The 13,601-nt window shown below is 42.9% G+C and overlaps 1 protein-coding gene across 1 annotated transcript; it reads right to left on the reverse strand.

The window, feature by feature from the left end:
• LOC104789364 lies at positions 11,868-12,641 on the reverse strand. The gene is made up of 2 exons (XM_010515075.1): positions 12,288-12,641; positions 11,868-12,185 (listed from the first exon to the last, which is right to left on the reverse strand). The coding sequence occupies exons 1-2, from the start codon at positions 12,639-12,641 to the stop codon at positions 11,868-11,870; spliced, it is 672 nt and encodes a 223-aa protein (XP_010513377.1).

Consider the following 13,601-nt stretch of genomic DNA (forward strand, 5'->3'; position numbering starts at 1 on the left):
TGTTTATATTTCTTTCTTTTATTATTTTAGGATTGTTAGAACAAAACCCTTAATTGTTTGGTTTGACTTGCATTGTTCTGATTGCATCCTTCATGCTAGCATAAACAACCATTTGGATTGATAACCCTTTGTACTACAACTGCATAGGGAATTGATACCCTGGGTGAAAATCCGCTTATCAATTTGTTGCCGTTGCCATTTGGTTGAATTTTATTTTGCTACGTTTAGGATTTAAGCACTTGCTAGATCAAGTTCTTTTCTTTATATTGGTTCGGAATCTGACTTGTTTGCTTTCGTTTTTGTTTGTTTTGAATCTCAGGTACAACCCGAGCACCCACCCGACCCGTCACTCGATCACCTGGATTGGGTTGACCCTCGTGTACACACTCGGTCACCTAACTGTGCATGCAAACACGATCCAGAGGTAGCCAAAACTTGAGTCCCTTCATCGACAACATCGACAGACCAAGGCTACTCAGACAAAAACAAGTTCAACAACCGCAACCAGCAATCATTGAGGAGACAATGAACAATCAGAACGGTCCACAGCTCTTCAAGGAAGGACCAACATATGAGCAGGAGATGCTCCATCTACTCACACTCAAAAGAATGGCATTGTACCACCTGCTGTCCAGAACAACAATTTTGAGATCAAGAGTAGTCTCATCGAGATAATACAGAGCAACAAGTTTCATGGATTGCCAATAGAGGACCCGTTGGATCATCTGGATGAATTTGATAGGCTCAGTAGCCTCACCAAGATAAATGGAGTTAGTGAGGATGGATTCAAACTCCGGCTTTTCCCATTCTCTTTGGGAGACAAAGCACATATCTGGGAGAAATCACTCCCCAAAGAGTCCATCACCACTTGGAAAGAGTGCAAGAAGGCATTCCTGACCAAATTCTTCTATAACTCCAGAACCACAAGGCTGCAAAATGACATTTCCAACTTTGTTCAGAAGAACAATGAGACGTTCAGTGAAGTTTGGGAATATTTCAAGGGATACACTACCAGATGTCCTCACCATGGCTTCAGCAATGCTTCATTGCTGAGCAGTGGCGGATCAAAGAATTTTTTTTACCGGGGTCAATTATATTAGTTACAATTTTTTTTCTATTATAGTCTTCTCTACAAAGTATATGTATATAAATAAATTTTGTCTGAATAATTTTAATTGTTTTTGCAACTATTTTTGTAATTATTTTGAGATTATAAGTTTATTTCCTTCTTTAAAGATATAAAATTTAGTGAATATCAAAAGAAAAAGGAAAAATGGATGATCAACTATGTTAAATAGGTAAGCTCTCCTTGTGGCAAAAAATAAAAACATTAATAAAATGAGACAAACGATTGCCTCGATCCAGGATTTGGGGGGTCAAAAACAAAGCTCTCTACCAAATCAGCCAACAATACATTAGAGATGCTAACCAAAATATCAAATATCTATATTTAAGGGGGGTCAGTTGACCCTCTTCATTTCAGCGTAGATCCGCCAGTGTTGCTGAGTACACTTTACAGAGGAGTGGTCCCCAAGATACGGATGTTGCTGGACACCACAAGCAATGGTAACTTTCTCAACAAGGATGTTGATGAAGGTTGGGACCTAGTGGAGAACTTGGCTTAATCTGATGGCAATTACAATGAGGAGTATGATCGCAATGTGCGATCTACTGGAGAGGAAGATGCCAAGTACAAGAGGGACATGAAAGCCCTCAATGACAAGCTCGATAAACTACTAAGCCAGCAGCAGCATGTTCATGCAATATCAGAGGAATAGCAGTTTTTACAACAAGATGGAGAGAATGTTTAGATAGAGGATGTGAACTACATCAACAACCAAGGAGGTTACAACAAAGGGTACAACAATTACAAGCCGAATCCGAATCTGTCCTACCGGAACCCGAATGTTGCCAATCCTCATGACCAAACCTACCCATCTGCAGTCCAAGGGAACCAGGTCCAACATAAGCCTTTTGTTCAGTACAATCAAGGCTATGCTCCTAAGCAGCAATATTCTGGGAATTACCAACAACCCATTGTACTGCCTGGATTCCAACAACAACAAGGCCAACAGAACTAATCACAAGACGCTGACCTACGCGGCCTAATTCGGCAAATGATTCAAAATCAGGCATCAGCAGCTATGGTTTCCGCAAAACGGTTTGCGGAGATGAGCAACAAGATCGATTCTGGATACAATGATTTGAACGCCAACTATGATTCGCTCAACACTAAGCTGAGATACCTAGAGGGCCACCACAACAACCAACCAGCTCCAAAGATCAACCAGCTCCCAGGTAAAGCTGTTCAAAACCCTAAGGATTATGCCACTGCCCAAGCCATCTTCCTTGATGATGACTATGAGGATTATCTCACTGAGGACAGTGATGTTCAAGATGGAGAGGATATGGATCACTCAAAGATAAATGAGGCCAAGTACTACATATCCGAGTATGAACCCGAGCCTTCATCCGAGGAGACTGATCGAGTTGATGATCGAGCACTGGTTCTAGAATCACAAATTGAATAACAACCCGAGGCGGAACCCAATGACTCACCCGATGATGGTGATCGGATGATACATCGAGTAGATGTTGAAATGAGAGATCAGCCTCAACTACCTGTAGTAGCAGAAGGGGAAATAGAGGAAAGGTTCAATGCTGCACTTGACATCCAATTGGAGGCGCTTGCAGAGCGTATGGCCAAGCGTAAAGCTCCACCTCCTAAGCTTTTGCCACCACACAAATTTCAAGAGGTATCTGCCAAGGAGGCAGCTCGGCTGGAGAATGAGGTCAAGGAAGCTGTCAAGGAGATTGGGTTTGATATTCTCAGGAGTGGAGTGTGCTTAGATCCTGAGCTGTGAATCGAGGAAAAATTGGAGGATCCTGGCTCTTTTACTTTGCCATGCTCGGTAGGACTTCAGATTTTCAAGAATTGCTTGTGCGACCTTGGAACTTCAGTTAGCATTATGCCACTGTCAATTGCCAACAAGTTGGGTTTCAGCAATTTTAAACCGAGTAGTCTGTATTTGGTTCTAGCTGATAGAACAATCAGACATCCAATTGGGATCCTGGAAAATTTGCCTCTCAGGATTGGAAGGATGGAAGTCCCTACTGATTTTATGATCCTTGATATGGATAAGGAACCAGACGATCCACTGATCCTAGGAAGACCATTCTTGGCAACAGTAGGTGCTGTGATTGAGGTGAAGCAAGGCAAGATCAGCATTGAGCATGGGGAGAACTTCAAGATGGAGTATGATGTGAAGAAGGGAATTAAGAGGCCAACCATTGATGGTCAAGCTTTTTCCACTAAGACAAAGCAGAGAAAAGTCAAACATCTTGAAGAAGTCAACACCACATTTGTTTTAGAACCTGAACAAGACCTGGAGAATCAATTGAACCAGCTTGCTATAGTGGAGAAGATTCCAAAACCTCTCCCTCCTAGACTCTATGTTTAAGGAGCATGAAGAGTCAAGCTTAGTGACTTTAAACAAGCTCACTTGGGAGGAAGTCCTAAAGGTATCTTTTATTTTATTTTAATTCTTATTTATTTTAAATCTTATTTTTTGTTTTCACATATTTGCATTTATATTAAAAAAAGGAGAAAAGTGAAAAAAGGAAAATTTGGGGAACCCGAGGCTCAACCCGACACCGTACTCGACGCGCCCGATCGTGTCTCTACTCGGGTGGCGAGTGGAGTCCGAATTCCACAAGCCAAGCCCACTCTCGGTGAAGCCCAAGATGCTAACCCTACCCTATTTAAAGGTTTCGAATCCTTCTCCCTCAGAAGCACAAACCGATAAGTCTCTCTATCCTAAAAAACTTTTTGTTTTCCTACTTTCTATTCTCTCTCAAACTCGAGTGATCTTTGAATTTCTTTGGGAACTAACCCTATTAATCTCGAAGTTTAGCTTTTTTTCTTCTCAAGGATTCGATAATGGAACCACACACGAAAACCTACCAATGGAAGGGAAGAAGATCAACCTCCGCCGCTGCTACAACCGGAGGTGATCCCGTCGAACCTCGAGAATCCCAAGGAAGAGGAAACGTTCCACATTCCCAACCGCTGGATGGACGTTTTGCTTCCCCAACCCAATGATCAACCCGATCCGCCACCCGATCCAGTGCTCGAGCAACTGATCGTGTAGACCATCGAGTTCGCTTACCAAGTCCAATGGCGAGTGTTGTTCGCCGATCTCCTCGACGTAGGGACCTGTCTACGTCCGAGAGAACTGTTACCGACCCCATAGAGGTCGATTCTGATGCTGGTGGAGAAGAGCCAGAGGAGATCCAAACGTCGCGGCTAAGGAGCAGAGCTGCGGTTGCAAGAGGAAAGAGACCAGCTTCTGAGAAGGCTGAGAAGGTAGCTGAGAGAGCAGCTGAGGAAGAGGATCACGATACGGAGGAGGAGAACCGTGAGCGAGAGGAGGAGCAGAGAGAAAGAACACGCCAAGCCTCGCGGAGGCTGAAGCAGAAAGAAGTGGAGACTCCGGCAAAGCTCTTCAATGTTTTCCGAAAGATGAGCTTCATTGGTACCCGTTACCCTCACCGAGAGACGATGAAGCAGTTGGGCATCGCTAGAGATATCGAGTTCCTGTTCGACATGTGCCACCTGGGCCATATGATGCAAGCTCACCTTGAAGCTTATGAGGAGGAGACGGTCCACTTTCTCTCCACACTTCGACTGCACTACTTTGAGGACCACCCGACCCTACTACCAGACGGGGGGATTGGGTTTATCACCTTCTCCGTGAGAAACAAGGAGTACCAGCTCACTTTCAAGGAGATGGAGAAGTTGTATGTTTTCAAAACTGGGAGTGGAGAAGGAATGGAGATTAGCAAGGAGGAAATGAGGTCCCTATGGTTGACAATAGGAGATAAACTCCCCTACAAGTCCACAAGCTCCAAATCCGCTCAAATAAGGAGCCCTGTCTTGAGGTATTTTCACAAGTCCCTCGCATGCACTCTTTTTGCTAGAAAGGAGACTGGGAATGTGAATGATCATGAGCTCCAGCTGCTAGACATTGCATTGTTCGGAGTTTTNCTCCTCGACGTAGGGACCTGTCTACGTCCGAGAGAACTGTTACCGACCCCATAGAGGTCGATTCTGATGCTGGTGGAGAAGAGCCAGAGGAGATCCAAACGTCGCGGCTAAGGAGCAGAGCTGCGGTTGCAAGAGGAAAGAGACCAGCTTCTGAGAAGGCTGAGAAGGTAGCTGAGAGAGCAGCTGAGGAAGAGGATCACGATACGGAGGAGGAGAACCGTGAGCGAGAGGAGGAGCAGAGAGAAAGAACACGCCAAGCCTCGCGGAGGCTGAAGCAGAAAGAAGTGGAGACTCCGGCAAAGCTCTTCAATGTTTTCCGAAAGATGAGCTTCATTGGTACCCGTTACCCTCACCGAGAGACGATGAAGCAGTTGGGCATCGCTAGAGATATCGAGTTCCTGTTCGACATGTGCCACCTGGGCCATATGATGCAAGCTCACCTTGAAGCTTATGAGGAGGAGACGGTCCACTTTCTCTCCACACTTCGACTGCACTACTTTGAGGACCACCCGACCCTACTACCAGACGGGGGGATTGGGTTTATCACCTTCTCCGTGAGAAACAAGGAGTACCAGCTCACTTTCAAGGAGATGGAGAAGTTGTATGTTTTCAAAACTGGGAGTGGAGAAGGAATGGAGATTAGCAAGGAGGAAATGAGGTCCCTATGGTTGACAATAGGAGATAAACTCCCCTACAAGTCCACAAGCTCCAAATCCGCTCAAATAAGGAGCCCTGTCTTGAGGTATTTTCACAAGTCCCTCGCATGCACTCTTTTTGCTAGAAAGGAGACTGGGAATGTGAATGATCATGAGCTCCAGCTGCTAGACATTGCATTGTTCGGAGTTTTGGACAATGCTAGGGATGGTACACCGCTAGTTGGAGATGTTGCGGATACTAGCATGGTCTTTGTGCTGCTCGATCAGTTCCTCTACCTTAAGTCATGGGTGATAAACAGGTTTTTCACCGAGGGTATCAATTCCCTATGCAGTTGTAGTACAAAGGGTTATCAATCCAAATAGTTGTTATGCTAGCAGATAGGATGCAATCAGAAACAAGCAAGTCAAGCCAAGTAATAATGGGGGGGGGGGGGTTTATCTATCAACCTAATGTGAACAAAAATAAGAAAACAGAAAGAACAAAAATCAAGAACAACTCGAAGTACCACACGATGCAGGTGATATAAAAACAGTAAACAATCAATATGCGAAAGCTCCTAAGGATGGGGTAATTGACTCCTAAGTGTTCCTGACCAATATGGATGTCCTACATGCCTCAAGCAAATATTCCTTAGACAATGAATCTCTAAAATCTTGTTAAAACACTCGTGATAGAAACAATCAACCTTGATCACTTTCCTACCCAACTCTTGTTGGAGAAACATGACCAAGCAGACAATACAAACCGATTCATTATTGTCAGTAAACTCCTTACACATCTAATCTCTTAGGCTAAGTGAGTAAATCTCTAGCATTGATTTATTCAAGCATTTCATCTACATCTCTCGATGGTAAAACACCCTAGATCTAATCTCACCCTCTCAGTTTGTTGATAGCATTAAGAACACCAATCTAGAAAGGAATTTATAAAACATAAACAACCAAGCTAAGACATCCTACCGATCAAGAACACAAAATTGCCTATCCCATCCCTAGAAACTTTGATTCACTACTCAGATCTCATGGCAAAGAACATAAACCCAGAAATAAATAAAAATTGCATAATCATAAAGATGAGAAAGAGATAAATGCTTTATTAAAAAGAAACAATAGCAAAATGTAAACAGAATTTAAGTTGAAAGAAGAACAAAAACAAGAAAAGAAATGCTAAGAAAAGAGTAGAAGCGGCTCTCGCCTCTTGTCGGTTGAAAATAGGGTTAAGAGGGGGTATTTATAAGGAAACAGGTTGACCTAGCCATATCAGCAGGTATCCGACCATGCTACACGAGGTGGAACTCGAGCCTTACTTCGGGTGCATCATCGGATAGGTGATCGGATGGTTCCATTCTTCGATCTGGATGTACATACGCTCACTAAAACAGAAATAACTCTTGAACCGCACATCCGATTGGCATCAAATCACCACCATTGGAAATAGAACTCTATTTCCAATAACTTTGTTGAAGAACTCAGAAGCTGAATCCCAAAGTAAAATCTTCATTCGAGTCGATATTTGAAGGTCTCGTCATGAACTCGACAGGTGCTATGTGGCAATTATCGGTGGTATGGTCGGGTGCCTCCTTTTTCCTTCTTGATGCTTCTGTGTAAACCCTGTAAATGTAACCAGTTCCTTCCTTGTGAAAGCTGCAACTTGTTAACCCTTCTTTTTGCTCTTTTTAGGCTCTAAAGAACATGTTTTCATCCAAAATGCACAAATGCAAGAATGCAACACCCTAAATGGCCTAAATGCAAATTCTTACAGATAATGACCTAAAAATGCTAAGGTTAGGGTATATACAATGCAAAATATGGAAAAAGGGTGCTTAAAACATGTAAATTAGAGAGTTATCAATGTGCTAAGAAGAGAAGAGGAGGGGGTGGAGAGATCTCCATTGGAGGACTGGTTAAACCGATTTTGGTGGCGTGCGATGTGCCTTTGAAAGGAGTGGTTCATGACCCGAGATGCTGGCGAGATTTTTGGCCTATGAGAGGCCAAACGACATGATGTTATTCAAGTCTGTCCATCCAACCGCCGGAGCCGCCCAAATGATCCTACCCTATGTAGTGTGCACCAAGGTCCGGCTGGGAGACAACATCGACTTTGCACCGCCTATGGAAGAGCTGTACAATCCGGAGGAGGAATCCGAAGCTGAGAAGAGAGAGGCAACTGGGCAAAGACAGGGAGATAGCTCAGAAGATTTTGACTTTGAGGAGTATGTTTGCTCTCAAAAGCAACCCGTTAGAGTGAGAGAAGCCGACAAGAGGATCGGATGGCTGAAGAGGATGAACAAGTTTTTGGTGAGAAAGGTGAAGGATCTTACCGGTTCGGTGAAAACTATGGGAGGTCAGATCAAGGAGCTACAAGACAAGGCAAGCTGTGCCTCAGCCCCTACCTCGGCATACGCACCAACATGAATGGGGAGAAGCGGACCGCTAGGAGGAATTCGAGGACTGACACCTCCAGAACCTCACAGGACATCTTCCTACGAGCCCCAAGCCGAGGAGAATGTCACAAGACCTAAAGTATCGCGGAGAAGCCTTTCAGACACCAATCCGATGCCTAACCCGATGGGATACTTGATGCCTTACCCGATGGGATACTCGATGCCTTACCCGATGCACGCATCGAGCACACAATTGGGTGATTATTCAGGACTCTTCCCTCCGCCTTACCAGATATCATACACGATGCCGTATACGATGCACCCTGCGAGTGGCTATACGGGTGGTCACTCTGGACCTTTTCCACCATACCCATCGTATTACCCGATGCCCTACCCGATGAGCTACGCGATGCCCCCCACGATCAACTCCTCGGATGCTAGTCCGAGTAAGTCGTCCGTGCATATCACCGAGCTCTCTGACGAGCAAACCTCGGCATCTACTGAAGCCGGTGATGAACCTGGCTACACGTTGGCGAGTATGGAGGCTGCCACAACCTCCTTCTTCACCAAACCATGAGGTACCACTTTCATCCAATCTTTGTAAATAACATTGCATTTAGTTTTATTTCATTTTGTGTGATTCTTGGATTCTTTTTCCAACTTTTATTTACACAGAGACTGCGTAATTTAAGTTTGGGGGAGGGTCCTAGAATGTATTTAACATTGTATTTAACATTGTATTTTATTTTCTTATTTTCTTATTTCAAATTTTTGCATGCTAGTTTTATTCATTTGAGTCTGCATCTATGCGCATTGAAAAAACCCAAAAAAATTTGAAAATTTACAAAATAAAAAAAAGAGTGTTCCTGTAGTTGCATTTACATATTAGGATTGAGTCTAGTTTGTTTCATATAGGACTGTTGCATATGCATTTTAGGGGACAATTATTAAAACTTCCTTGTTTAAAATCAAACCTTAGGATTGAAGCTATAGCCCTTAATCACAGTTCATTGTTGCTAGATCAATCTTTGGAAAAAAATGAAAAATCTTTGCTTAGAAACTTGTGTCTTTTGAATGCTTCCTCCATTTGCTTGAACATTGGAACATCTCTATATTATTGGACTTAATTTGAACTTAAATTTTCTTGCTTATGGAATTTGAATACTTGCTCATGGTAACTCTAAACTCGGGTTAGCACTCCATGTTTACCAACCTTTTCGTTTAACCCGATTTGTTTGTCCTACCAATGAACCCAAACCTTTCTTTCAAACCTTGTTGTGAATTGTTGAGTGAGGCCTTTTTCATTGTGCTATAGGTTGTGAAACCTTGAGAGTATTGAGAACGACAAAGAACTGCCTCTTGATTTAGCTAAGTTAGAATTTGAACTAGATGATAGATTCTGTTTTGAAAGATAGGTGGTTAGCATGTTTAATTGGGATTGGGTTGAGGAATAAAAAATTTGAAAAAGAAGTCCCTAAGGTTAGAATCAATTAGCTCTAAGTCTCTAAGTAAAAAAAAAATCTTGCTATAGTCTCCTAGAAAGAAAAAAAAAAAAATATATACATATTAGGAGTTTAGCAAAGAAAAAAAAAAAAAGAGAGCTAGATGTTTAAAGTTTAAACCTTAGGGATTACAAAAAAAAAAAAGTTAAAATCAAGGTTGTGGGTAGTTTAATTCAAAGGGGGTTTAAATAAAAAAAATAAAAAAGTGAATGAGAAAAGGGTAGATCATCAAGAGTTAAGCTTTGTATGCCCAAATTGTTCAAAATCTTAGATAATTTTCACAACTGTCTAGCATTCCTTCTTTAGAGAGAAAACCATCCAAATAATTTGTTTGAAACCACCTTACCAAAGAGTCTTACCCTTGAAACGATTGAGCTTGATTCACCTTCCATTTGCAAGAATTTGCCAAATACTTAATTGAATGTGAAAGAGATGTTCCTTACTTTTAGTTGGAGGTTGAACTAGATCGATGCATGGTAATAAGCATAGAAAAATATTTGTAAGTATGTTGATTAATTTTAGCACCATTAAACTATCTTTAAGGACTATAGCTTGAATCCTTCGCTTAGCATATAAAGGTTATGAGTCCCCGTTTTTAAACCGCACCCTCCTACTTCCTTGCTAGAGGACTAGCAAGATTTATGTTTGGGGGTCTGATAACTCTCTAATTTACACGTTTTTAGCATCCTTTTTTGTCCCTATTTTGCATTTTTCATACCCTTAACTTAGCATTTTTAGGTCATTAACTGTAGGAATTCACTTTTAGGCCATTTAGGGTGTTGCATTTTTGCATTTGCATATTTTGGATGAAAACAGGTGCTTAAGAGCCTAAAATGGGGGAAAACAAGGACAAACCCGAGCATGTACCCGAAGGAGCCATCGAGCTGCAAGAACAGTCCGAACCCCAACACGATAAAGGAGGATCCAATAGCAGGAAGAACAACCCGAAGATCTACCCGAGGAGTAACTCGACCTTATCCTCGTGTACCCCATCGAGTAGACCCTCGGGCAGGACTGGGAAGCTAGGTCAAAGGGGTTTCCATAGATAAACCCCTCCTCTCCTTCCTCGCAAACGAGCACGCCGCAGACCCTCAAACCAGAGAGCGAGAGCTTCTGTGAGAGAACTGAGCGACTCAAAACACTTTTCACCTTTTGTTAGATTTTATTTCATAACTTTTTATCATTTCTTTAGATTTCTATCTTGTACTCTTATTCCTCTACTCTATCGTTTAATACAATGCAAGTTTTGTTTATATATGCTTTTGTGTTTCTTGCTATGATTTCCGAGTAGTGTAGTAAACTTTCTAGGGATCGGATAGATGATTTTGTGTTCTTGATCGGTTCGGATGTCTTAGTTTGATTGTATGTGTTAATAGATTTCCTTTTAGATTGGTGTTCTTAATGATGTCAACAAACCGAGAGGGTGAGATTAGATCTAAGGTGTTTTACCACCGAGAGGTGTAGATGAGATTCTTGAATCAACCAATGCTAGAGGTTTACTCACTTAGCCTAAGAGATTAGATGAGTAAGGGGTTTACTGACAATAATGAATCGGATCTTAAAAAGACCTGCTTGGTCATGTTTCTCCAAGGAGAGTTGGGTAGGGGAGTGATCAAGGTTGATTGTTTCTATCACGAGAGTGTTTTAATAAGATTTTAGAGATTCATTGTCTAGGAAATATTTGCGTGAGGCATGTAAGACATCAGTACTGGTCAGGAATACTTAGGATTCGATTACCCCATCCTTAGAAGCTTTCTTATCTTAATTGCTTGCATTTTCATTCATCACTCGATCCCTTACCCGAACAGGTACACGATCACCTGCTTCGAGTAACCCCTCAAGTTGTTCAAACTTCATTTGCTTACTCGATCACCCCACCCGATCATGTACTTGAATGCTTGCATCGAGTGCTTAGGTCGTGTGGTTCTTTGTTTATATTCCTTTCTTTTATTATTTTAGGAATGTTAGAACAAAAACCTTAATTGCTAGGCTTGACTTGCATTGTTCTGATTGCCTCCTTCCTGCTAGCATAAACAACCATTTGGATTGATAACCCTTTGTACTATAACTGCATAGAGAATTGATACCCTGGGTGAAAATCCGCTTATCACCTCCTCACGCAGTTTCTCTAACTCCTCTATCCAGAAGGTTTGCCCATCGATTGTGGGCTTTTTCATGGTTCCCAAATATCAAACTGTATAGTAAGGTCTTTCCCGAGCTTCAGATCGATCTTCCCGTTCCTCACATCTATCATTGCTCCTGCGGTGGCTAAAAATGGTCATCCTAAGATAAGCAGATCCCTTGGCTCTACATCCATTTCCAAAACCACGAAGTCGGTTGGTACATCTACTGATCCCACCTTGACCGGTAAGTCTTCCAATACTTCACTTGGCAACCTTGTAGTTCGATCTGCCAAAACAAGTTGGATGTCGGTGGGTTTGAATTTCTCGAATCCAAGACGTTTGGCTACAGTTAAAGGCATTAAGCTGACTGATGCCCCCAAGGTGCAGAGACATCTTCCGAACGTCAATGGTCCAATTGAGCAAGGTAAAGTGAACGACCCCGGGTCGCTCAGTTTCTTAGGTGTAGTAGTCCTCTGGATTATAGCACTGCACTCGTGATTGAGTATGACCATTCCTTGAACTTGTTTGATCCGTTCCATCACCGCATCTTTCAGGAGTTTCTAGTAAGGGGGTACCAGGGTGAAAGCGTCCATTAGAGGCATGGGAAGCTCGAGTTCATACATCTGTTTTTCGAACAACGCCTTGTACTTCTCAAGAAGTTCCTTGCGAAATCGACCAGGAAATGGCAAGGGAGGCTTGTAAGGTGGAGGGATGAATCGTCTTTCTTTCTGTTTCTCTCCTCCTGGTTTGTCTATAGGAGGTGGACTGACCGGAGTGTCAACCTGATCATCTACCCGGGTAGTATGATCGGGTAAAGGGTCGGGTTGCTCTGTAGAATGGTTTGGTGGTTGAGCAGGAGTGGGCGGTTCACAAAGATCCTCCCCATCTAAATCATTGCTGTCCTCAGGAATGTGTGGTGGTGCCGTCATAGGGGGTAGTTGGCGTCCACTCCTTAGGGCTATTGCGAGCGCAGACTCTTTACTTTTTGAAGTGGAAGCTGATTTATCGGTAATCACCTGAATTCGAGAGCTCAAGGCATCAAACTTGTTGTGTAGTTGCTGATAATTGGCTGATAGGCGGCAGGCGAGATCATCAAAATTTGTAGTAAGTTGTATGGCATCGGCCTTCTGAGTGGACAGGACTTGGTGCATCATTGATAGCAGATCGAGGGATGTGGAATTGTGTGAAGGTTTTAGGCGGATAGGCTAGGGATTGGGGATGTAGGTTATGTGCCTTGTGGTGTGACTGCTGTGATTATTGGTGTAGTTCATGTCCTCTAGTGGAGCGTTCTCTCCATCTTGTTGCAGAAACTGCTCTTCCTGTGAGATTGCATGGACATGCTGCTGCTGGTTGACTAGTTTATCCAACTTGTCATTGAGGGCTTTCATGTCCCTCTTGTACCTGGCATCATCCTCACCAGTAGATCGCACAGTACAATCATACTCCTCATTGTAATGGCCATCATATTGAGCCAAGTTCTCCACTAGATCCCAAACTTCATCAACATCTTTGTTGACGAAGTTACCATTGCTTGCAGTGTCCAGCAACATCCGTATCTTAGGGACCACTCCTCAGTATAGTGTGCTCAGCAAGGAAGCATTGCTTAATCCATGATGAGGACATCTGGTAGTGTATCCCTTGAAACGTTCCCAAGCCTCACTAAACATTTCATTGCTCTTCTGAACAAAGCCGGAGATATCATTTCGCAGCCTTGCGGTTCTAGAGTTGGAGAAGAATTTGGCCATAAACGCCTTCTTGCATGCTTCCCAGGTGGTGATGGACTCCTTAGGGAGTGATTTCTCCCAGAGGTGCGCTTTGTCTCCCAAAGAAAATGAGAAAAGCCGGAGTTTGAATCCATCTTCACTAACTCCATTGATCTTGGTTAGGCT

Source organism: Camelina sativa, chromosome 5, assembly GCF_000633955.1.
Source record: "Camelina sativa cultivar DH55 chromosome 5, Cs, whole genome shotgun sequence".
Classification (NCBI taxonomy): domain Eukaryota; kingdom Viridiplantae; phylum Streptophyta; class Magnoliopsida; order Brassicales; family Brassicaceae; genus Camelina; species Camelina sativa.